At 43.8% G+C, this 26,844-nt stretch overlaps 1 protein-coding gene across 6 annotated transcripts in view; it reads left to right on the plus strand.

The window, feature by feature from the left end:
- The window catches only part of cyth1a (cytohesin 1a), a 132,343-nt gene extending 107,052 nt beyond the window's left edge, over positions 1–25,291 (plus strand). For 4 of the 6 annotated variants that reach the window (XM_090197392.1, XM_090197390.1, XM_090197391.1 and 1 more), the window contains exons 7-13: positions 2,285–2,397; positions 6,293–6,441; positions 7,486–7,597; positions 14,488–14,564; positions 16,794–16,862; positions 18,919–19,073; positions 20,964–25,291. In XM_090197392.1, the coding sequence (XP_090053518.1) occupies positions 2,285–2,397; positions 6,293–6,441; positions 7,486–7,597; positions 14,488–14,564; positions 16,794–16,862; positions 18,919–19,073; positions 20,964–21,042 (754 nt within the window). In that variant the 3' untranslated portion in view covers positions 21,043–25,291. Of the gene's footprint in view, positions 1–2,284; positions 2,398–6,292; positions 6,442–7,485; positions 9,175–14,487; positions 14,565–16,793; positions 16,863–18,918; positions 19,074–20,963 lie in introns of all 6 variants that reach the window. The other 2 variants (XR_016486080.1, XR_016486081.1) reach the window with 1 other exon arrangement.
- The last annotated feature ends 1,553 nt before the right edge of the window (positions 25,292–26,844 follow it).

Here is a 26,844-nt window from a genome sequence, read left to right on the forward strand (position 1 = left end):
GGGACCATATGTTTTTTTATGAATGACAATATTCACAATACAACAGCGCACACTTGTGAGGTCTTGAGATAGACTAGCATCCTGTCTAGGAGGTGTACCTCTACATCAAACAGCCTTACTACTGAAACAGGATATAGACTAGCATCCTGTCTAGGAGGTGTACCTCTACATCAAACAGCCTTACTACTGAAACAGGATATAGACTAGCATCCTGTCTAGGAGGTGTACCTCTACATCAAACAGCCTTACTACTGAAACAGGATATAGACTAGCATCCTGTCTAGGAGGTGTACCTCTACATCAAACAGCCTTACTGCTGAAACAGGATATAGACGAGCATCCTGTCTAGGAGGTGTACCTCTACATCAAACAGCCTTACTACTGAAACAGGATATAGACTAGCATCCTGTCTAGGAGGTGTACCTCTACATCAAACAGCCTTACTACTGAAACAGGATATAGACTAGCATCCTGTCTAGGAGGTGTACCTCCTACCTCTACATCAAACAGCACTGGTTGGTCGGGCCAATTGAGGTAGTATGTACGTAAATGTATAGTTGGGGTTGGGAGGGGGGGCACACAATACAAATAGTCTGGGTAGACATTTGATTACCTGTTCAGGAGTCTTATGGCTCGGGGGTAAAAACTGTTGAGAAGCCTTTTTGTACTAGACTTGGCACTCCGGTACCACTTGCCATGCGGTAGTAGAGAGAACAGTCTATGACTGGGGTGGCTGGGGTCTTTGACAATTTTTAGGGCCTTCCTCTGACACCGCCTGGTGTAGAGGTCCTGGATGGCAGGCAGCTTTGCCCCAGGTATGTACTGGGTCGTACGCACTACCCTCTGTAGTGCCTTGCGGTCAGAGGCTGAGCAATTGCCGTACCAGGCAGTGATGCAACCAGTGCTCTCAATGTTGCAGCTGTAGAACCTTTTGAGGATCTCAGAACCCATGCTACATTTTTTTTGTTTCCTGAGGGGGAATAGGCTTTTAGTCGTGCCCTCTTCACGACCGTCTTGGTGTGTTTGGATTCTAGTTTGTTGGTGATGTGGACACCAAGAACTTGAAGCTCTCAACCTGCTCCACTACAGCCCCGTCGATGAGAATGGGGGCGTGCTCGGTCCTCCTTTTCCTGTACTCACTACAGAAACAGGAAGTAGACTAGCGTCCAGAGGGTGTATCTGTACATCAAGCTGCCTCTCTACAGAAACAGGAAGTAGACTAGCGTCCTGTCTATGGGGTGCACCTGTACATCAAGCTGCCTCACTACAGAAACAGGAAGTAGACTAGCGTCCAGAGGGTGTAACTGTACATCAAGCTGCCTCTCTACAGAAACAGGAAGTAGACTAGCGTCCTGTCTATGGGGTGTACCTGTACATCAAGCTGCCTCACTACAGAAACAGGAAGTAGACTAGCGTCCTGTCTATGGGGTGTACCTGTACATCAAGCTGCCTCTCTACAGAAACAGGAAGTAGACTAGCGTCCTGTCTATGGGGTGTACCTGTACATCAAGCTGCCTCACTACAGAAACAGGAAGTAGACTAGGATCTTTTCCAGGGAGTGTACCTATACACCTGCTTCAGTCTACAGAAACACGAGATAGACTCCTGCTTCTATGAGCTGTTCCAGTATTAGCCCTGACTTGTGGAAGGCTGCTTACTTCCTGACACACTGATACCAGCCCCGACACACTGTAATACAGCACTTCACAGAATAGTTATTAGATAGTAGTTGAGCTGTTACACCCCACCAATGTTAAAATGAAGACACGTTAAGAAAACACATCTACCAAGACAGAAGAGAACTGCAGGGCTAAATTAGTATGGCTACCACAAGTTAGCATCTGTCCCAAATGTGGCAGCCTAATTCCCTATAGAGTGCACTACTTTTGACCGTTTACATGTTGGTCATTTAGCAGAAACTCTTAACCATAGCGACTTCCAGTCAGTGCATTTCACTAAGTTAGATAAAGAGACTTCCAGTCAGTGCATTTCACTAAGTTAGATTAGAGACTTCCAGTCAGTGCATTTCACTAAGTTAGATCAAGCAAACAGGAGTTGTTCTGGCTCAGACAAGGCTTACTTACTTTACATGAGAAACAATGGTCCCACTTTCACACCCTCATCAGTAGATAACAGAGGCTTTTAGTCATCTAGATATGTGTATCAACCTACTGGTCAAAAGAAGTGCACTACGTAGGAAATAGAGTGCCATTTGGTATTTAGCCAAAGTTAGTAGTTGAAAGATGGTATTGCTGACTGACCTCTCTTTCTCCTCCCCTAACAGACAGTTCCTGTGGAGCTTCCGGCTGCCTGGCGAGGCCCAGAAGATCGACCGCATGATGGAGGCTTTCGCCCAGAGATACTGCCAGTGCAACCCTGGCGTCTTCCAGTCCACAGGTAGGACCACAGGCTTGGACCTCAGTACCAGGCATGTAGTGAAGGGTCAACGTGATTTACACTAAAGCATTGTTACAGCTAGGGTCACCGCCTGTCATGGTGATGGACAATTGAAGGGTTAAACCAGGGGTTTTCTGACCCACCGTTTGAATTTTCTACTGAGGGTGAAGCGGAGAGGGGATATACGGTAGGAGGGGATATACGGTAGGAGGGGATATACGGTAGGAGGGGATATACGGTAGGAGGGGATATACGGTAGGAGGGGATATACGGTAGGAGGGGATATACGATAGGAGGGGATATACGGTACGAGGGGATATACGGTACGAGGGGATATACGGTAGGAGGGGATATACGGTAGGAGGGGATATTTGTTATATCTGAAGTTACTGTATACCTGTTATAGGGTATCCCACTCCAACAAGTCTGTGTTCACTGATCCACTTTTCAAAGAGGAAGATGTCATTCTTCAGTGTACAGGTACAATAATAGAATGCCATTCTATGAGTATTATTCCTGCTGTATTTAGCAGGCATGGTGAAGCACAGACCTGGGTTCAAATACTATTCAAAGTCATTGAAAATACAGTGCCTTGCGAAAGTATTCGGCCCCCTTGAACTTTGCGACCTTTTGCCACATTTCAGGCTTCAAACATAAAGATATAAAACTGTATTTTTTTGTGAAGAATCAACAACAAGTGGGACACAATCATGAAGTGGAACGACATTTATTGGATATTTCAAACTTTTTTAACAAATCAAAAACGGAAAAATTGTGCGTGCAAAATTATTCAGCCCCCTTAAGTTAATACTTTGTAGCGCCACCTTTTGCTGTGATTACAGCTGTAAGTCGCTTGGGGTATGTCTCTATCAGTTTTGCACATCGAGAGACTGACATTTTTTCCCATTCCTCCTTGCAAAACAGCTCGAGCTCAGTGAGGTTGGATGGAGAGCATTTGTGAACAGCAGTTTTCAGTTCTTTCCACAGATTCTCGATTGGATTCAGGTCTGGACTTTGACTTGGCCATTCTAACACCTGGATATGTTTATTTTTTGAACCATTCCATTGTAGATTTTGCTTTATGTTTTGGATCATTGTCTTGTTGGAAGACAAATCTCCGTCCCAGTCTCAGGTCTTTTGCAGACTCCATCAGGTTTTCTTCCAGAATGGTCCTGTATTTGGCTCCATCCATCTTCCCATCAATTTTAACCATCTTCCCTGTCCCTGCTGAAGAAAAGCAGGCCCAAACCATGATGCTGCCACCACCATGTTTGACAGTGGGGATGGTGTGTTCAGGGTGATGAGCTGTGTTGCTTTTACGCCAAACATAACGTTTTGCATTGTTGCCAAAAAGTTCAATTTTGGTTTCATCTGACCAGAGCACCTTCTTCCACATGTTTGGTGTGTCTCCCAGGTGGCTTGTGGCAAACTTTAAACAACACTTTTTATGGATCTCTTTAAGAAATGGCTTTCTTCTTGCCCCTCTTCCATAAAGGCCAGATTTGTGCAATATACGACTGATTGTTGTCCTATGGACAGAGTCTCCCACCTCAGCTGTAGATCTCTGCAGTTCATCTAGAGTGATCATGGGCCTCTTGGCTGCATCTCTGATCAGTCTTCTCCTTGTATGAGCTGAAAGTTTAGAGGGACGGCCAGGTCTTGGTAGATTTGCAGTGGTCTGATACTCTTTCCATTTCAATATTATCGCTTGCACAGTGCTCCTTGGGATGTTTAAAGCTTGGGAAATATTTTTGTATCCAAATCCGGCTTTAAACTTCTTCACAACAGTATCTCGGACCTGCCTGGTGTGTTCCTTGTTCTTCATGATGCTCTCTGCGCTTTTAACGGACCTCTGAGACTATCACAGTGCAGGTGCATTTATACGGAGACTTGATTACACACAGGTGGATTGTATTTATCATCATTAGTCATTTAGGTCAACATTGGATCATTCAGAGATCCTCACTGAACTTCTGGAGAGAGTTTGCTGCACTGAAAGTAAAGGGGCTGAATAATTTTACACGCCCAATTTTTCAGTTTTTGGTTTGTTAAAAAAGTTTGAAATATCCAATAAATGTCGTTCCACTTCATGATTGTGTCCCACTTGTTGTTGATTCTTCACAAAAAAATACAGTTTTATATCTTTATGTTTGAAGCCTGAAATGTGGCAAAAGGTCGCAAATTTCAAGGGGGCCGAATACTTTCGCACTGTAGTTAATCTGCGCTTGATTGAGCTTGCCTGGCTTAATGGACCAATAGAAGAGTCCCAATACTCTAAACCCCTCCCACCTGGTACTCTAGACAGACAAAAGCAAACACTAAAAGTATTTGAAAGATTTCTAATAGCATGTGAACCCAGGCCTGGTGCGGTATGTGAACCCAGGCCTGGTCGGGTGTGTGAACCCAGGCCTGGTGCGGTATGTGAACCCAGGCCTGGTGCGTTATGTGAACCCAGGCCTGGTGCGTTATGTGAACCCAGGCCTGGTGCGGTATGTGAACCCAGGCCTGGTGCGGTGTGTGAACCCAGACCTGGTGGGGTGTGTGAACCCAGGCCTGGTGGGGTGTGTGAACCCAGGCCTGGTGGGGTGTGTGAACCCAGGCCTGGTGCGGTGTGTGAACCCAGGCCTGGTGGGGTATGTGAACCCAGGCCTGGTGCGTTATGTGAACCCAGGCCTGGTGCGGTGTGTGAACCCAGGCCTGGTGGGGTATGTGACCCCAGGCCTGGTGGGGTGTGTGAACCCAGGCCTGGTGGGGTATGTGAACCCAGGCCTGGTGCGGTGTGTGAACCCAGGCCTGGTGGGGTGTGTGAACCCAGGCCTGGTGGGGTGTGTGAACCCAGGCCTGGTGCGGTGTGTGAACCCAGGCCTGGTGGGGTGTGTGAACCCAGGCCTGGTGCGGTGTGTGAACCCAGGCCTGGTGGGGTGTGTGAACCCAGGCCTGGTGGGGTGTGTACTGGAAGGGTGTTTGGTGTGTTCACAGGGACATCGTGTCCATGGCAGACGGCTGTTTGTTACATGGATGCAGATGGATGTGAATAATTCATGGTCTTCTCTCTCTGAGACAAACAGGACAGATAATGGAAAGTGCTACTGCTGTGTCAGCCAGCCTCTGACCACATTGTCTTTCTGCACACGCCTGCATACACACATGCGCACACACACACACACATGCATGCACAAAGGCACGTGCTCACACTCTCACACACACACTGAGAGTCACACACACACACTGAGCGACACACACAAACTGAGCGACACACACAGACTTAGCGACCAACACACTCTTTCATGCCGGTCCAGCTCACTCTCTTCCTTAACAGGGTCTCTCTCTCTGAATCTAGTCCTCGGTCCAGCTCACTCTCTTCCTTAACAGGGTCTCTCTCTGAATCTAGTCCCTGGTCCAGCTCACCCTCTTCCTTAACAGGGTCTCTCTCTCTGAATCTAGTCCCCGGTCCAGCTCACTCTCTTCCTTAACAGGGTCTCTCTCTGAATCTAGTCCCTGGTCCAGCTCACTCTCTCCTTAACAGGGTCTCTCTCTCTGAATCTAGTCCCCGGTCCAGCTCACCCTCTTCCTTAACAGGGTCTCTCTCTGAATCTAGTCCCCTGTCCTTTAATCTCCAGTCTGATCCTATTGTCCCAGAGAATCTTTATTCTGAAGTTGTCGTGGTAACACTTTATATTTGCGAGCACTGCAGCTGACCATCAATCACTCCGGTATAAATTGTGTGTCGGCTGTGTGGTGAAAAAATTAAAATCCACTCCTACATTCACGTGTCCAATAACAGTGTTTTGGTTGTAATGGAGACAGTACTGTTTGTTTCTGGGAATGTTGGGCTCCCAATTTTCAAATGTGTGCCTGTGTGTGTGCCTGACTGCTTGTGTGTGTGTTTCTCCAGACACCTGTTACATCCTGTCGTTTGCCATCATCATGCTGAACACCAGCCTCCACAACCCCAACGTGAAGGACAAGCCGGCCGTGGAGCGTTTCATCTCCATGAACAGAGGAATCAACGATGGAGGAGACCTCCCAGAGGACCTGCTCAGGGTGTGTCAACAGAGACATCAACGAGACCTCTCCATCTCTCTGTCCATCCCCCTGCCCCAGGGGTCCTCTACCTTCCTCTCTGTCTCTCTGTCCATCCCCCTGCCCCAGGGGTCCTCTACCTTCCTCTCTGTCTCTCTGTCCATCCCCCTGCCCCAGGGGTCCTCTACCTTCCTCTCTGTCTCTCTGTCCATCCCCCTGCCCCAGGGGTCCTCTACCTTCCTCTCTGTCTCTCTGTCCATCCCCCTGCCCCAGGGGTCCTCTACCTTCCTCTCTGTCTCTCTGTCCATCCCTCCATCTCACTGCTGATTCCATCAGATCCCCCTCTACCTTCCTCTCTGTCTCTCTGTCCATCCCCCTGCCCCAGGGGTCCTCTACCTTCCTCTCTGTCTCTCTGTCCATCCCCCTGCCCCAGGGGTCCTCTACCTTCCTCTCTGTCTCTCTGTCCATCCCTCCATCTCACTGCTGATTCCATCAGATCCCCCTGCCCCAGGGGTCCTCTACCTTCCTCTCTGTCTCTCTGTCCATCCCCCTGCCCCAGGGGTCCTCTACCTTCCTCTCTGTCTCTCTGTCCACCCCCCTTCCCCAGGGGTCCTCTACCTTCCTCTCTGTCTCTCTGTCATCCCCCTTCCCCAGGGGTCCTCTACCTTCCTCTCTGTCTCTCTGTCCACCCCCCTTCCCCAGGGGTCCTCTACCTTCCTCTCTGTCTCTCTGTCATCCCCCTTCCCCAGGGGTCCTCTACCTTCCTCTCTGTCTCTCTGTCCACCCCCCTTCCCCAGGGGTCCTCTACCTTCCTCTCTGTCTCTCTGTCCATCCCCCTGCCCCAGGGGTCCTCTACCTTCCTCTCTGTCTCTCTGTCCATCCCCCTGCCCCAGGGGTCCTCTACCTTCCTCTCTGTCTCTCTGTCCATCCCCCTTCCCCAGGGGTCCTCTACCTTCCTCTCTGTCTCTCTGTCCACCCCCCTTCCCCAGGGGTCCTCTACCTTCCTCTCCGTCTCTCTGTCTCTCTCTGTCCTCAAGTCCTAGTGTTATTCTCTCCTCCACACAGAACCTGTATGACAGCATCAAGAACGAGCCCTTCAAAATCCCTGAGGACGACGGGAACGATCTCACACACACCTTCTTTAACCCAGACCGGGAGGGCTGGCTGCTTAAACTGGGTGAGCGGGACCAGACGCTGAAATAACCTTAAGAACATTTAAATAACGTTGATGCATTGAACTAATGTTGAAATCCCAAAGGTCTGTATCCTCTCCAATCCTCCTGTGCCCATCGATGACTGTGTTCAGGAAGGTGTGATGGATTCTATCAGACTGAAACAGAGGTCTACGTACTGACCAATGGGCCCATCTTGATCAGACTGTGTGTGTGTGTGTGTGTGTGTGTGTGTGTGTGTGTGTGTGTGTGTGATTGTGTGTGTGTGTGTGTGATTGTGTGTGTGACGGAGTGTGATTGTGTGTGTGACGGAGTGTGATTGTGTGTGTGATTGTGTGTGTGACGGAGTGTGATTGTGTGTTCAGTACATATACAGTATTTGAGGGGCCCCTGCCCACCCCCAATGCATTATGGATGAGCCCCTGAGATCAGACGACCACATGTGGAGGGCTTTCAATAATGCACGACTAGGCATATTCATACACTCGCACACACATAGACGCACACACACTCATACCTACACATGATACACAGACAGACGGACGGATGCACATTCTGTACATAGAGGGACAACCTGTACAGTGGAGTATAAACCAGTGAACACATGACGACAACGCTTCCTTCCCCTCTAATGTTACAATGACTCTTCCAGGACATCCCAATGATCAGTCTTCCAGCAAAGAGAACCACATTATGTCCTGTCATCTAACCGAGACGTAGGGACTTCCTAATTCTCCACCCTGTCTGCTTCCCAGTGGATCTCTGTTTAGATGAATTCACAATGACTCTGATATAAATTCACAATGATCTGGGCCATGTTCATTAGGTACAAAATGTTTTGCAACGGAAAATGAACATATGCGTTTCTTATTGGACAAGTCCAGGTAGTACCTCGCTGTTTCGTTCCATTTTCTCCCATTTGGTGCCTAATGAATAGGACCCTGAACTTGAATTTAAACCCTTAATCAGTGTGAGTCTTTCCCACCCTTCCAGTAAGATGAACAAGTCTCCAATCACACTCCAGTGATACATAACTGTCAATATTGACATTCAGGTTCTACTAATTTGGGTGGAAGATGAAATAATTGGCCTGAAAGAACTGGGACCCTAGAGGAGGTGCTGTGCAATGCGTTGCTTTACACAAGTTGGCACGAGTGTAACAATGCATTGAACTCAAATGATTTGGGGTGAGCAGAAGCCCCCTCTGGTGGTTGTTAATGTACTGCAGGATAACTCCTCTTAACCCAGAGCTTTATATTGAGAAGTAGCCTATCGTTAATCTAAATTAGACTGATCAGTTTTCATCAAATCTGATAATATAACCATGTAACCTGATTAATTTAAATATCAAAATGACTTTTTGAAGGGCTCTTCCTCCGAGTGCCAACATTGTAAACCAGTGCATCGAGCCCCTCCTCCAATCAGAACATTGTAAACCAGTGCATCGAGCCCCTCCTCCAATCAGATGAGCAGGAAGTGGTGCTATGATTTTTTTTTATAATTTAATTTGATTTTTGTTTTCTTTTTCCTTCCTCGTTTGTTTGTTTGCTCCATGATTTTGGCTGTTGTCTTTCCTCAGGAGGTATGTACATCTGCTCTTCCCAGAAACTAGTTCATCTTCTCAGCTCTGCGGTGCTTTCGGTGGTCCACCATTTGCTTCCGTTCTCCTTCATTTATTTCCGTTCTACGCTTTGAACGTTATTTTGTTGTTATTTGTGGATTTTGTTGCTGTTGGGTTTCCTTGTTCCGCCATCATCGACTGAATCTACTATTAATTGTATGTTTGTATGTTTGTTGGTCTTCCATTGAGCTGGTGGTTTGTCCACGTGCTTCTCTCTCTCTCTGTATTGGTCGCCGGGCGGTTGCTAGGTGCTTTGCCTGGTCAGGCCGCTCGGGGAACAACATGGTGGCCATTCTGTTTTGTAGTGAAGAGTTTGACCTCTCTGTGATGCTGTGGTGATTTACCTTTTCAGTCTCCGTGTTTTGGCGGGCTGCTGTATTCCTCTTTCCAGAGAGAGCACGACAAAGGGTTTGAAGACAGGTCTACGAATAGAAGTCCTTTTGAATTCGCAACCAATTAGCTACCATTTAGGAACATATTGAAAATTGACCAGCATTTTAGATTGTGAATATTAAATCAGAAGTTCTGGCTGACAAGAACAATGTCTGCTGTTGATATCTCTTTAATGGGATCATCTGAGGGGAATACCGCAGCTACACCAACTGGTTCCAGCTCTGCTCTCTCCGTCATGCTGTTAATGACCTGAAGGGTGATGGTCTGGCTTTGGCCCGGTCTGGCTTTGGCCTGGGCTGGTGTGGCTTTGGTCTGGTGCAGACATGGGTTCAAATAACATTTGTTTTCTTCCAAATACTTCAGCAGCTCTTGATTGAGCTTGCCTGGCACCTGGCACAATGGAACCAAAAGTACAAAACCCTCCAGGCAGGATCACTCAAACGCTCAAAGTATTTGAAAGAAAACAACTACTGTGATCCCAGGTCTGGTCTGGTCTGGTGTGGTGCTGGACTGGACTGGACTGGACTACAGTGAGGTGGGGGTGGGGAGAATGGAGAATGGGGGATGTGTGTTGAGAAGGGGAGGTTAGGAGGGGAGTGGGGACCAACTGGGACTATCTATGGAACAATGCATAAGTGCACTACATAATTAGTGTTTAGAATATAGGCTACATACTAGCTAGTGTGTTTAGGAATAGAGATTGAATCATCTGATAGGACCAAGGAAAGCACATTTTACTTGTCATATAAATCCGGAGGTCTTCCTCATCAATTTAAAAGTCATTTTGACAACCAAGTTGCCCCTGTTAATCACAGTATGATACAATTATACAATCTATTTTATGTGACTTGAAGCTGGTGGTGAAAAGAGACCAGTGCTGAACATGTCCTGGGTCATGTCCTGGCAAAACAAAACTCTGCTTTCTTATTGAACAAATTCAGCTGTTACAGTACCTCACTGTTTCACTCCATTTCAAAACATTCTCTCATTACTAAACATGACCCAGGTCCCTCCGAACCTTCCCTGTTCTGACCCCCCTGTGCATGGGCGATCGCTCCTCCTCCACTCCTCCCCAGTCCGGCACCCCCTGACCTGCCTGCACCGCCCAACAAAAATCTCCTCCGGCAAAGCCGCCTTGTCTGGGATATTTTTTGCCAGGGTCCTCGCTCTCTGAGTGACTGACAGGAACTGAAGTGGTCAACCAATCATCAATCAATCACAATCTCCTCCAAGCCAATCAACTGTCATATCATCAGCTGTGAGATTCTGCCATTTGTCTCTACATGAGTCTGTCTGTCAAGTGTCGTTTCAACATTCACGTCACGTTCTGAGGACAAGATGACGATAACACAGTGACTAAATGGCAGCAAGGAGAACGTGTTTGTGGTCATGTTCCAATGTCCACACTAGCCCACTACTTAGAATACCTGCCCAATACCACAGGAGGTTGGTGGCACCTTAATTGGGGAGGACAGGCTCGTGGTAATGGCTGGAGCAGAATGAGTGGAATGGTATCAAATACATGGTTTCCATGGTTTCCATGTGTTTGATGCCATTCCATTGGCTCCATTCCAGACATTATTATGAACCTTCCTCCCATCAGCAGCCTCCATTGTTTCATACTAAGAAGTGTGCTGGTATGTGGATATCGGGACGGCGATTGTTTAAGTGCCCTCTCATGACCTCTGTAGTGTGATAGGTGATCATATACATTAGCATCGCTGCTATATGATCAATAATACAAGTGTGTCTTTTCTGGCCTGTTGTGATCAGCACCTCTGTTAGATGGTGTCCACAACACTGCTCTTCTGTCTTGGTAGATGGCTTTTCTTAGTGTGTCTGTTTAGTGTCTTCATACTAACGTTGGTGGTGGTGTAACAGTTCAACGACCTTGGCACTTTCAGTAGGGCCAGACATTGTACAGCCAGACATTGAACAGCCAGACATTGAACAGCCAGACATTGAACAGCCAGGCATTGAACAGCCAGGCATTGAACAGCCAGGCATTGAACAGCCAGGCATTGAACAGCCAGGCATTGAACAGCCAGGCATTGAACAGCCAGGCATTGAACAGCCAGACATTGGACAGCCAGACATTGAACAGCCAGACATTGGACAGCCAGACATTGAACAGCCAGACATTGAACAGCCAGGCATTGAACAGCCAGGCATTGAACAGCCAGGCATTGAACAGCCAGGCATTGAACAGCCAGACATTGGACAGCCAGGCATTGGACAGCCAGGCATTGGACAGCCAGACATTGAACAGCCAGGCATTGAACAGCCAGGCATTGAACAGCCAGACATTGAACAGCCAGACATTGAACAGCCAGACATTGAACAGCCAGGCATTGAACAGCCAGGCATTGAACAGCCAGACATTGAACAGCCAGACATTGAACAGCCAGACATTGAACAGCCAGACATTGAACAGCCTGACATTGAACAGCCAGACATTGAACAGCCAGGCATTGAACAGCCAGGCATTGAACAGCCAGACATTGAACAGCCAGACATTGAACAGCCAGACATTGAACAGCCAGACAAACATTTATGTCATCATATTGATTTGTCTTTAATCAAAAATGGTATGTATGGTGTTTTCTCCTGGAGCATGTAGGTGTGTGTCCATGTACACGGTGTATCCATACCATTTAGTTTTGATGGAGGGTATTTAGACTTAGAGGAGGCAAAAGGGGTCCCTTAAACGGACAGAAATATTGTCCAGAAATGACCTAATTGGACAGAAAGGTGTCTTCAGACAGTAAATTGACTGGTGTTTATATCAAATATCACTGTGAATACGGCCAACGACAGAAAGTTCCAGCCAGAGATGCCTATAGAGTGAGTAGCCTACTAGCATATCTCCAGGTTAGTTCCAGTTTCCTGCCCCCCCCCCCCCCTTCCCCCAGACGCTGTTTATTGGCATCTCTTCCTCCCAGCGTGAGCTAGCTGCCATCTGCTGCTCTGATCAGGTTTCTCCCTAACAGGAAGTGGGAGTGGCGGTGGGGTCGGGGGTCTGCCACAGATCACTGAGCTGCTGAGTTAACCAGAGACACCCCCGCCGGGTGTGAAAGAGGCAAAGGATTTGAGCCAATTGTTAGTAGTACTATTTGACATTCCCCATAGTAGGATCTCATTAACTCTTGGAGGTCTAAACTTTAACAAGTGTTTGGTTTTATATCCCAGCTATTGATCTTCTTTAGAAGTTGTCTACTCTGTGAGGCTGTTGATCTCCTTTAGAGGTTGTCTACTCTGAGAGGCTATTGATCTTCTTTAGAAGTTGTCTACTCTGAGAGACTGTTGATCTCCTTTAGAGGTTGTCTACTCTGGGAGGCTGTTGATCTCCTTTAGAGGTTGTCTACTCTGAGAGACTGTTGATCTCCTTTAGAGGTTGTCTACTCTGAGAGACTGTTGATCTCCTTTAGAGGTTGTCTACTCTGAGAGACTGTTGATCTCCTTTAGAGGTTGTCTACTCTGGGAGGCTGTTGATCTCCTTTAGAAGTTGTCTACTCTGAGAGGCTGGTGATCTCCTTTAGAGGTTGTCTACTCTGTGAGGCTGTTGATCTCCTTTAGAGGTTGTCTACTCTGGGAGGCTGTTGATCTCCTTTAGAGGTTGTCTACTCTGAGAGGCTGCTGATCTCCTTTAGAGGTTGTCTACTCTGAGAGGCTGCTGATCTCCTTTAGAGGTTGTCTACTCTGAGAGGCTGCTGATCTCCTTTAGAGGTTGTCTACTCTGAGAGGCTGTTGATCTCCTTTAGAGGCTGTGATCTCCTTTAGAGGTTGTCTACTCTGAGAGGCTATTGATCTCCTTTATAGGTTGTCTACTCTGAGAGGCTGTTGATCTCCTTTAGAGGTTGTCTACTCTGAGAGGCTGTTGATCTCCTTTAGAGTTTGTCTACTCTGAGAGGCTATTGATCTCCTTTAGAGGTTGTCTACTCTGAGAGGCTGTTGATCTCCTTTAGAGGCTGTGGTCTCCTTTAGAGGTTGTCTACTCTGAGAGGCTGTTGATCTCCTTTAGAGGTTGTCTACTCTGAAAGGCTGGTGATCTCCTTTAGAGGCTGTTGATCTCCTTTAGAGGTTGTCTACTCTGAGAGGTTGTTGATCTCCTTTAGAAGTTGTCTACTCTGAGAGGCTGGTGATCTCCTTTAGAAGTTGTCTACTCTGGGAGGCTGTTGATCTCCTTTAGAGGTTGTCTACTCTGAGAGGCTGTTGATCTCCTTTAGAGGTTGTCTACTCTGAGAGGCTGTTGATCTCCTTTAGAGGTTGTCTACTCTGGGAGAGACTAAGTCCTGAGTCAGCTATATTGAGGACCTACAGAGGAGAGATGGGACAGTTAAAATGAGCACTCAGGTTTCAGACAGTATTCAACATGATATACGGTTCTGTCTAATCTATAAGGCTAAGGGCTTTTCACTACAGAGCTGAGCCGAACCAAGCTGTACTGAGATGGCCCGGTTATGCATCCACCATAGTTGCTGGAACTGTTCTGAAAGGAAAATGTGAAAAGAACATATCGGAGCCAACAGGCCGGCACAAGAGATTAAAAAGGCGATTACAGAATACCTTGGTCTTATCAAAGCCCAGTTTAGTCAACAGAACTCCTCTGTAATCTCATGCTTCTCTCTCATGTAGAGTAGAATAACTGGTTGTCTAGATGCTATGGTGTGGGTTTCCGGAGGAGCATGGTACTGTGCGGTGCTTGATGGGGAATGTAGGGAGATGGGAGTTGTAGTTTTATACCTGTTATCTGCCCGTCTGTCTATCCATGCGTCTGTCTGTCTGCCTGTCTGCTGCTCTGTCCTCCGCTGTCCGGTGCCCATCCCTCTCTTTCTCTCTCCCCCCCCTGAGTCTGGCTAACACAGTCTCTCTATTCCTCAGGGGGACGCGTCAAGACCTGGAAGAGAAGATGGTTCATTCTCACAGACAACTGTCTGTATTACTTTGAGTACACCACTGTAAGTACAACTGCCTGTATTACTTTGAGTACACCACTGTAAGTACAACTGCCAGTATTACTTTGAGTACACCACTGTAAGTACAACTGTCTGTATTACTTTGAGTACACCACTGTAAGTACAACTGTCTGTATTACTTTGAGTACACCACTGTAAGTACAACTGTCTGTATTACTTTGAGTACACCACTGTAAGTACAACTGTCTGTATTACTTTGAGTACACCACTGTAAGTACAACTGCCTGTATTACTTTGAGTACACCACTGTAAGTACAACTGCCTGTATTACTTTGAGTACACCACTGTAAGTACTGGACTGGAACTGGAAGCCATCGGTTATCATGTTCAATTCAATGTATCTTAAATGTCTGCAACAGGCACACATAAATACATGGCCATTATGATGGATATTACAGTTGCGAGTTTCAACTGATTGTCACACTGTAACCTGTTCTGTTTGTGTACTCGTTCACTGCTCTACTGTGTGTTCATCGGTGGCAGGTAGCCTAGCGGTTAAGAACATTGTGCCAGTAACCGAAACGTTGCTGGTTCGAAGCCCCGAGCCAACTATTGGAAAAATCTGTAGATGTGCCCTTGAGCAAGGCACTTAACCCTAATTGCTCCTGTAACCCACTCTGGATAAGAGTGTCTGTTAAATGACTATGTAAATGTATAAAAATTATTCAGAGTAATGTCATTAACAGGGATATTCCATTCACAATAAAATATAATATAGTGTAATATCCCTTTAGTAACACCACATTTTGTAGTGTAATATCCCTTTAGTAATGCCACATTTTGAGGTGTAATATCCCTTTAGTAACACCACATTTTGTAGTGTAATATCCCTTTAGTAATGCCACATTTTGAGGTGTAATATCCCTTTAGTAACACCACATTTTGTAGTGTAATATCCCTTTAGTAACACCACATTTTGTAGTGTTATATCCCTTTACTAACACCACATTTTGTAGTGTAATATCCCTTTAGTAACAACATTTTGTAGTGTAATATCCCTTTAGTAATGCCACATTTTGAGGTGTAATATCCCTTTAGTAACACCACATTTTGTAGTGTAATATCCCTTTAGTAACACCACATTTTGTAGTGTTATATCCCTTTACTAACACCACATTTTGTAGTGTAATATCCCTTTAGTAACAACATTTTGTAGTGTAATATCCCTTTAGTAACACCACATTTTGTAGTGTAATATCCCTTTTTGTAATATCCCTCTTAACAGATTCATCTTAACTTCCATGTTTCTGTCCTCTTAACATATTCATCTTCCATGTTTCTGTCCTCTTAACAGATTCATCTTCCATGTTTCTGTCCTCTTAACAGATTCATCTCCCATGTTTCTGTCCTCTTAACAGATTCATCTTAACTTCCATGTTTCTGTCCTCTTAACAGATTCATCTTCCATGTTTCTGTCCTCTTAACAGATTCATCTTCCATGTTTCTGTCCTCTTAACAGATTCATCTTCCATGTTTCTGTCCTCTTAACAGATTCATCTTCCATGTTTCTGTCCTCTTAACAGATTCATCTCCCATGTTTCTGTCCTCTTAACAGATTCATCTTCCATGTTTCTGTCCTCTTAACAGATTCATCTCCCATGTTTCTGTCCTCTTAACAGATTCATCTTCCATGTTTCTGTCCTCTTAACAGATTCATCTCCCATGTTTCTGTCCTCTTAACAGATTCATCTTCCATGTTTCTGTCCTCTTAACAGGTTCATCTCCCATGTTTCTGTCCTCTTAACAGATTCATCTTCCATGTTTCTGTCCTCTTAACAGATTCATCTCCCATGTTTCTGTCCTCTTAACAGATTCATCTCCCATGTTTCTGTCCTCTTAACAGATTCATCTTAACTTCCATGTTTCTGTCCTCTTAACAGATTCATCTTCCATGTTTCTGTCCTCTTAACAGGTTCATCTTCCATGTTTCTGTCCTCTTAACAGATTCATCTTCCATGTTTCTATCCTCTTAACAGATTCATCTTCCATGTTTCTGTCCTCTTAACAGGTTCATCTTCCATGTTTCTATCCTCTTAACAGGTTCATCTTCCATGTTTCTGTCCTCTTAACAGGTTCATCTTAACTTCCATGTTTCTGTCCTCTTAACAGATTCATCTCCCATGTTTCTGTCCTCTTAACAGATTCATCTTAACTTCCATGTTTCTGTCCTCTTAACAGATTCATCTTAACTTCCATGTTTCTGTCCTATAGGACAAAGAGCCCAGAGGGATCATTCCACTGGAGAACCTCAGCATCCGGGAGGTTGAGGACAAGAAGCCTGTAAGCACACACTGCACTCTTTGCTGGTTCGACCACTAACCCATGTTTACACCAATCCAATGCTGTCCATTGTATGGGGAGTAGTGAACTGGTGCACACTTCAGCAGGAAGGAGATGACAGGATGGATCAGTCCAAAATCATTTTGTCATATCTCGCAGATCTCAGAAGAGAACTCAGGTCAATAATTGTCCATGTCACACAACACACGTTTGTTTTACTCTCCTTTGGGGACCAAACAATTGATTCCCATTCAAAATCCTTTTTTCCCTGACCCCTGACCTTAGCCCTAATTGTAACCATAAACCTAACCTCTAAGCCTAAAATAGTCATTTTTTTATTGTGGGGACTGGCAAAATGTTCCTTGTTTTACTATCCTTGTAAAGACTTCTGGTCCCCACAACGATAGTAAAAACACACACACATTGGAGATAAAAGAACACCGTCAAATTTCTTGATCTTAATATGATCAGGAAGTATAATCAGGAAGTAAGACCGTTATTTCACCTCCCATTCGTTTGCGATTGAGGCATATAGCTGTTCAACACAACTAATGATGTGTGACATGGACAATTATTGACCTGAGTTCTCTTCTGAGATCTGCGAGATATGACAAAATGATTTTGGACTGATCCATCCTGTCATCTCCTTCCTGCTGAAGTGTGCACCAGTTCACTACTCCCCATACAATGGACAGCATTGGATTGGTGTAAACATGGGTTAGAGGGAGTTTCCGTATTGCAGTAATTTCCTTCCAAATCCATGAAGGGAAGTGAACAAGTGCACACTTCGGCAGAAAGGGGAGATTATAGTCCAATAATGTCTCAGACTAGACGTTGTCTCCCCCTGGTGGTAGTGTGGAACAGCACATCAAATCAAAGTTTATTTGTCATGTGCGCCAAATACAACACTGACCTTACAGTGAAATACTTACTTACAGTTACAGGCTCTAACCAATAGTGCAAAAAATATGTGTGTGTGTGTGTGTGTGGGGGGGGGGGGGGGGGTGTAAGTAAAGAAATAAAACAACAGTAAAAAGACATTTGAAATAAGAGTAGAGGCTACACCTGTTAGTCAGACTTATTGCGGTAGTATGTACATGTAGGTATGGTTAAAGTGACTATGCATATATGATGAACAGAGTGTAGCAGTAGCATAAAAAGAGGTGTTGGCGGGTGGTGGGACACAATGCAGAAAACCCGGTTAGCCAATGAGCGAGAGCACTGGTTGGTCGGGCCAATTGAGGTAGTATGTACATGAACGTACTGTATAGTTAAAGTGACTATGCACATATGATCAACAGAGAGTAGCATCAGCGTAAAAGAGATGTTGGGGGGGGCTCACAATGCAAATAGTCCGGGTAGCCATTTGATTACCTGTTCAGGAGTCTTATGGCTCGGGGGTAAAAACTGTTGAGAAGCCTTTTTGTCCTAGACTTGGCACTCCGGTACCACTTGCCATGCGGTAGTAGAGAGAACAGTCTATGACTGAGGTGGCTGGGGTCTTTGACAATTTTTAGGGCCTTCCTCTGACACCGCCTGGTGTAGAGGTCCTGAATGGCAGGCAGCTTGGCCCCAGTGATGTACTGGGTCGTACGCACTACCCTCTGTAGTGCCTTGTGGTCAGAGGCCGAGCAATTGCCGTACCAGGCAGCGATGCAACCAGTCAGGATGCTCTCGATGTTGCAGCTGTAGAACCTTTTTAGGATCTCAGTACCCATGCAAAATCTTTTTAGTTTCCTATGCATATATGATGAACAGAGAGTAGCAGTAGCGTAAAAGAGGGGTTGGCGGGTGGTGGGACACAATGCAGACAGCCCGGTTAGCCAATGTGCGGGAGCACACACACGCACACCTTCTTAAACTCAGCTGTTCTGATACAGTTGTGGAAGTCCTCACATTCTCTCTCCTTGCCTCATTGTCAAAACGTTTTGGAGGAGAAGAACCGATTGGAGGAACCTTAGATGTTCTGCTCCAATGTGTTTAGAGAAGATGAGGAGGGAGGACCTGAGTAATCAAGACAACACCATTTAGATTCCCTCTCCTCTCCTCTGCATAGAACTGCTTTGAGCTCTTCATCCCAGAGAACAAAGACCAGGTGATCAAGGCCTGTAAGACGGAGGCAGACGGCAGAGTGGTGGAGGGGAACCACACCTTCTACAGGATCTCTGCTCCCACCACGGAGGAGAAGGATGAGTGGATGAACAGCATCAAGTCAGTACTACTGCTTATCAACAACTTATCAATGGGTTATAGATACGTTGGGATTTTGTTATGGATGTGTTGTGATTTTGTTATGATTTTGTTATGAATGGGTTATGGATGTGTTGTGATTTTGTTATGAATGGGTTATATATGTGTTGTGATTTTGTTATGAATGGGTTATATATGTGTTGTGATTTTGTTATGAATGGGTTATATATGTGTTGTGATTTTGTTATGAATGGATTATATATGTGTTGTGATTTTGTTATGAATGGGTTATGGATGTGTTGTGATTTTGTTATGAATGGATTATATATGTGTTGTGATTTTGTTATGAATGGGTTATATATGTGTTGTGATTTTGTTATGAATGGATTATATATGTGTTGTGATTTTGTTATGAATGGGTTATGGATGTGTTGTGATTTTGTTATGAATGGGTTATATATGTGTTGTGATTTTGTTATGATTTTGTTATGAATGGGTTATATATGTGTTGTGATTTTGTTATGAATGGTTTATGGATGTGTTGTGATTTTGTTATGAATGGGTTATGGATGTGTTGTGATTTTGTTATGAATGGGTTATGAATGTCTTGTGATTTTGTTATGAATGGGTTATGGATGTGTTGTGATTTTGTTATGAATGGGTTATGAATGTCTTGTGATTTTGTTATGAATGGGTTATATATGTGTTATGATTTTGTTATGAATGGTTTATGGATGTGTTGTGATTTTGTTATGAATGGGTTATGGATGTGTTGTGATTTTGTTATGAATGGGTTATGGATGTGTTGTGATTTTGTTATGAATGGATTATATATGTGTTGTGATTTTGTTATGAATGGGTTATATATGTGTTGTGATTTTGTTATGATTTTGTTATGAATGGGTTATATATGTGTTGTGATTTTGTTATGAATGGGTTATATATGTGTTATGATTTTGTTATGAATGGGTTATGGATGTGTTGTGATTTTGTTATGAATGGGTTATGGATGTGTTGTGATTTTGTTATGAATGGGTTATGGATGTGTTGTGATTTTGTTATGAATGGGTTATATGTGTTGTGATTTTGTTATGAATGGGTTATATATGTGTTGTGATTTTGTTATGAATGGGTTATATATGTGTTGTGATTTTGTTATGAATGGGTTATATATGTGTTGTGATTTTGTTATGAATGGGTTATATATGTGTTAAGATTTTGTTATGAATGGTTTATGGATGTGTTGTGATTTTGTTATGAATGGGTTATGGATGTGTTGTGATTTTGTTATGAATGGGTTATGGATGTGTTGTGATTTTGTTATGAATGGGTTATGGATGTGTTGTGATTTTGTTATGAATGGGTTATGGATGTGTTGTGATTTTGTTATGAATGGGTTATGGATGTGTTGTGATTTTGTTATGAATGGGTTATATATGTGTTGTGATTTTGTTATGAATGGGTTATATATGTGTTGTGATTTTGTTATGAATGGGTTATATATGTGTTGTGATTTTGTTATGAATGGGTTATGAATGTGTTGTGATTTTGTTATGAATGTTTTATGGAAGCCCTAATTTAGATACTATTCAAATAAAAAGTTACCCGTTATCTCTCTTAATTTGATGTGTAATCCTAAAATACTCTCTTAATTTGATGTGTAATCCTAAAATACTCTCTTAATTTGATGTGTAATCCTAAAATACTCTCTTAATTTCATGTGTAATCCTAAAATACTCTCTTAATTTCATGTGTAATCCTAAAATACTCTCTTAATTTCATGTGTAATCCTAAAATACCTGTAGCTTCCTTTTGACCTCTGTTCCTTTCCACCATACACATTGATAATAAACTAGGTTATCCCACCAGGGGAGTGTACTGACTACCCCCCTTCTACCCCCACCCTCACAGAGCTGCCATCAGCAGGGATCCCTTCTATGAGATGCTGGCCACCCGCAAGAAGAAGGTCTCCTCCATGAAGAGACACTAGAGCTGCTCAGGACTCCTCCTCTTCCCCCCGTTGAGAGAGTTTGGACCCATCCTGCTGAGACCCTGAGACTTGTGTTTTCAGGCCTGGGGATGGGGTTGGGGCAGGGGCTGCAGACTGGGGGTTGGGGCCTCTTGCCTCGGTCAGCATTTCTCTGGGATAGGCTCTAGCTTTGGGATTCCACAGACCGACCAACAGGACAGGGTGCATGCTGTCCTGCCTCCCCCTCCTCCTCTTCCCCCTGCTCCTGTCTCTGTGGCTGAATGCTCTCCGTCTCTCTCTAAACTCTTTGCTGTGTGTATTTTGGGAGGAAGGGGTCTATCGCTTTCTGGGTAAAATGGATCCCCTCCCTCAAAAAGACATGTGCACACACACCCATACTCTCACACACACCAATGTCGTACACTGAAGTCATACACACAATACACACACACAACACACACACACACACACCTCATCTAAACTCAGCAGGTCTGATGGAGTTGTTGTGGCATCCCAACCAAAATATTCTTACTAGCTTTCAAAAGGAAAGGTGAGATGCTTTTCTGTATACGTTAATATGATGGGCAACGTGTGTGTTTGTAGAGCTTACTACTGTATATATTTCCCTCAGAATCTTGAGCTTTTGGGTTTCAGTTTTAGTTTTTGATAAGGTTTTTAGAAAGACTGAGGGGGAATGGGTTATATTGCCAACCGACAATTTTTTTGAAACGAGAATAAACTTTTTTGAAGTCTTTCTGTCAAAGTTGCCTCTCAGGAGATTGTTACTTGGCTCTGGATCGGTCTGTATCAGGATAAACTTAGACTCTGTCCAAACTGTCACTCAGTAACTGAAGGAAGAGTTCATTTACAATCAGTTTTTAAAATGAACATGTTTGCCATGACATTTGCCTGTTTATATGCACATAATCTGTGACAATAATTGAGCTTTGACAGCTGTATTCCTCCACAGCTGTTTGCCCCCGACTCTTCGTTGTTCATATGTGTCCCCAGATGTTTGACAGCAGTTTAGACGTGCTAACTTTGTTGTGAAAACACACTCCGAAACACGGTTGTTAAACACAGTGTCGTGTTCATTAGGCACCGAAACGGAAGAACGGGGACTGAAAAAGGTGGGGACTAACTTGACTTGTCCAATAAGATGTGTTCATTTTCGTTTTCCATTGTGTGCACTAATGTACACTTCCCTGATGAGTGGTTTGCACATGGTCTTAGTGTGGGATTATGGGCGAGGGCTCAGCTATCGCACTTCATTTCCTGTTGGACTTGGAGGTCCATTCAGGGGACTAGAGAGTCTGTCAGCGAGAGTGTCTGTGTATCTGTCAGTCAGTACGGGCCACAACTCAGGGGCTCACAGAGATTTGAGGTGTCTAGAAATTGAGGTATTGTCCTCATCTGCCCCGTCCCTCTATTCTGTCCTCTTTTCTCTTCTCTTCTCTCTTACCTTGTCTTTCACGCATCTCTCTTTTTCCTCTCATATTTCTCCTCTCTCTTTCTCTCGCTCACTTTCTGTAAATGTAACATACACACCAGATAATGGAACAATAATCACATTTTATGGTGTACAACTGCCTAGGTATCCCCCTTTCCCGGTATCCTATTTCCTATTCATTGTCTACCTGACACTCCCAATGAAATGTGTCCTATCATGCTGCTGGTTAGCTAATTCACAAAGATGCTCTTTCTAAGTGGAGCTGGTTATTTTTACCTCTTAAATGCAACAAAGATGCCCTCACCTATCTTTTTATCCCATAGGAGCACTCTTAAATGTCCTTCCTCATTTGTAGACACAGTATAAAATGCTAGAACAATCCAGGTTTCACCTTCTTCAACCCACACTCACCATCCTAAAGCATTGGAATAGCTCTCTCACTTATTTCAAATAGCTGTTGCATCCTTTACTGTACAATAATACAGTAATAATACCTGTAAGACAAACAACGCCTAGGAATACAGTAATAATACCTGTAAGACAAACAACGCCTAGGAATACAGTAATAATACCTGTAAGACAAACAACGCCTAGGAATACAGTAATAATACCTGTAAGACAAACAACGCCTAGGAATACAGTAATAATACCTGTAAGACAAACAACGCCTAGGAATACAGTAATAATACCTGTAAGATAAACAACGCCTAGGAATACAGTAATAATACCTGTAAGACAAACAACGCCTAGGAATACAGTAATAATACCTGTAAGACAAACAACGCCTAGGAATACAGTAATAATACCTGTAAGACAAACAACACCTAGGAATACAGTAATAATACCTGTAAGACAAACAACGCCTAGGAATACAGTAATAATACCTGTAAGACAAACAACGCCTAGGAATACAGTAATAATACCTGTAAGACAAACAACGCCTAGGAATACAGTAATAATACCTGTAAGACAAACAACGCCTAGGAATACAGTAAAAATACCTGTAAGACAAACAACGCCTAGGAATACAGTAAAAATACCTGTAAGACAAACAACGCCTAGGAATACAGTAATAATACCTGTAAGACAAACAACGCCTGGGCAGTGGACTGTCCGTTCCTAGAATTGGAACACCCTGGAATGTTTGGATTGGATTTGAGACAAAACACAGCTGTTGATCAGGAATGTACCACTATGCTCCATAGTGGTGGAACTACTCTGATCAGGAATGTACCACTATGCTCCATAGTGGTGGAACTACTCTGATCAGGAATGTACCACTATGCTCCATAGTGGTGGAACTACTCTGATCAGGAATGTACCACTATGCTCCATAGTGGTGGAACTACTCTGATCAGGAATTTACCACTATGCTCCATAGTGGTGGAACTACTCTGATCAGGAATGTACCACTATGCTCCATAGTGGTGAACTACTTTGATTAGGAATGTACCACTATGCTCCATAGTGGTGAACTACTCTGATCAGGAATGTACCACTATGCTCCATAGTGGTGAACTACTCTGATCAGGAATGTACCACTATGCTCCATAGTGGTGAACTACTCTGATCAGGAATGTACCACTATGCTCCATAGTGGTGAACTACTCTGATTAGGAATGTACCACTATGCTCCATAGTGGTGGAACTACTCTGATCAGGAATGTACCACTATGCTCCATAGTGGTGAACTACTCTGATCAGGAATGTACCACTATGCTCCATAGTGGTGGAACTACTCTGATCAGGAATGTACCACTATGCTCCATAGTGGTGGAACTATTCTGATCAGGAATGTACCACTATGCTCCATAGTGGTGGAACTACTCTGATCAGGAATGTACCACTATGCTCCATAGTGGTGGAACTACTCTGATCAGGAATGTACCACTATGCTCCATAGTGGTGGAACTACTCTGATCAGGAATGTACCACTATGCTCCATAGTGGTGGAACTACTCTGATCAGGAATGTACCACTATGCTCCATAGTGGTGGAACTACTCTGATCAGGAATGTACCACTATGCTCCATAGTGGTGAACTACTCTGATCAGGAATGTACCACTATGCTCCATAGTGGTGGAACTACTCTGATCAGGAATGTACCACTATGCTCCATAGTGGTGGAACTACTCTGATCAGGAATGTACCACTATGCTCCATAGTGGTGGAACTACTCTGATCAGGAATGTACCACTATGCTCCATAGTGGGTGGAACTACTCTCCCAGTGCAAGACCTCTTAAGTCAGCCTTGGTATACATGATTTGTTTTTAAAGTGGAATCGTACATGGCATCACAATTTCATCCAGCAAATGCAGCTTTATTTGTGCATAAAACCTTCTCTCTACTCTGTGATCAGTGCCTGGCTGTCTGTTATTCATGGTTTTCCTCATTTATGGAGGCACATTCATGACAAAAATAAAGAAGCATTGATATTGACAAATTATTCATCAGTATTAGTTTTATTTCAATATTTTTTTTTGTGCCAAGAATCTGCTTCCATAGCACATAGCCCTGTTTCCCTGATTTAGTTTCTCCTAGGCTCGTCTCAGCAGACTGCTTATAGAGATGACAAGGAAACAGCAAATAAAACAATCAGAAATCTAGACAGAATTTGGTTACTGGTTATTTATCAAGGTTGTATATACTTAAATGTATAGTGGATTTATCTGTTTTTTCATGTTATTTCTTGAGTTTTAATGTAGCAATATGATGTTATTATTAGCCCATTTTCTTTTTGTTTCGTAGTGTTTGATTTGAGGTTTCTATCATTGCCATGTAATCAAAAGCTGAAATAAAGTAAAGACAAACTTGTCACTACGGCTGACTGACTGAGTGTGTACTAGATGGCCATTCTGGAATTCATTCAAAATATCAAATGTTTGTCTTTAATAATAACTCATACAACAATCACATTAAAAACAGTTTGTTTAACTTTTTTTTTTTTGCATTAGAATTATGACATTTTCCTTTGAAGGCCTTGTTCTTAATCTACGAACAAAACCAAGGGAATTGGACCAAGGGAATTGGACGGATGTAGATTTTTGCTCCTGGTTTGGTTCTTATTGAACAGACCCACTAGAGGGCAGCACACTATCAGTACATGTGCTGTAGAGGAGAGAGCAGAACAATAAGTCATACTGTCATAACGTCCACATAGAGGCATTGGCTCTTATTGAACAGACCCACTAGAGGGCAGCACACTATCAGTACATGTGCTGTAGAGGAGAGAGCGGAACAGTAAGTCATACTGTCATAACGTCCACATAGAGGCATTGGCTCTTATTGAACAGACCCACTAGAGGGCAGCACACTATCAGTACATGTGCTGTAGAGGAGAGAGCGTAACAGTAAGTCATACTGTCATAACGTCCACATAGAGGCAGCCTATTACCACACCTGTGAAGCCTATTGGCCTGTGACTAAATAACAAGCAGTAGCTGGAGAACAGAAAAGTACTTCAAACTGTTTTGTCATCATTACTTCCTTTAGCTCACTTGTCCTTGAGCCTATTATGTTCATAAACTAACATTCATAGCCTTTACACTGGCACAGACTGACTGAGAAATATCAATATTTACAAGTGAATGTGTATCATATTAAATGATGCCTGGAAATGGAAACTGAATCAATAAAAATGACTCTTTGCAATGGAATGGTGGCTGCTGGAAACAGCAGGGAATTAATGGCATTGTGATGGTAGAATGTAGAAAACAGCACTACAAACTAACAAAAACACTGGTTGTCTCCAAGTAGGAATAGCAGACTATTCAGGTAGAAGCTGCACGTCATATGTTGTGGATTCAATACAAACATTGTATTCTGGAACTCTAGTAAAATACCCTTATATATATGTTCTGCTTGAATCCTGCAACAGCCCTGGATACCTAAATGCCCCATGTATTGTCTCCCATACAGATTTTATGGGCATACTAACCTTTTATTTTGATTAAATAACAAAATACATCCTTGAATTTAGACAAATATAGTTGTGCTCATGGGTGTGGAGAGGTATGCTCCTTTCTGTCCCAGTGCAGTAAAAACATAATTTCCCTGTTTTATATGTATTTCCATACTATGATGTTGGAAAAATACTGTGAAAATTATGCTAATGCTGTTTTAGTATAAGAGCAGTTTGAAAAGACCACCTGAAATTTCAGCCTGTTTTGCTGAGATGGATTTTTGGACTGCCTGGTGACATAGACCAATAACAAAGAGAGTTTCAAACCTCTCTGCCAATAACAGCTTGTTTTCAGGTTCCTCCCGTTAGGCTCATCTAATTAGGCCACTCAGACCACTCCCAGACAGTCCTAGCAAAATTCGGGCTTCAGTAATTGCTATTTGCTAAGAAGTCATTTTTGTTTCTTTTG

The sequence above is a fragment of the Oncorhynchus mykiss genome, chromosome 13 (assembly GCF_057628025.1).
Source record: "Oncorhynchus mykiss isolate SJ-2025 chromosome 13, ASM5762802v1, whole genome shotgun sequence".
Taxonomy (NCBI): domain Eukaryota; kingdom Metazoa; phylum Chordata; class Actinopteri; order Salmoniformes; family Salmonidae; genus Oncorhynchus; species Oncorhynchus mykiss.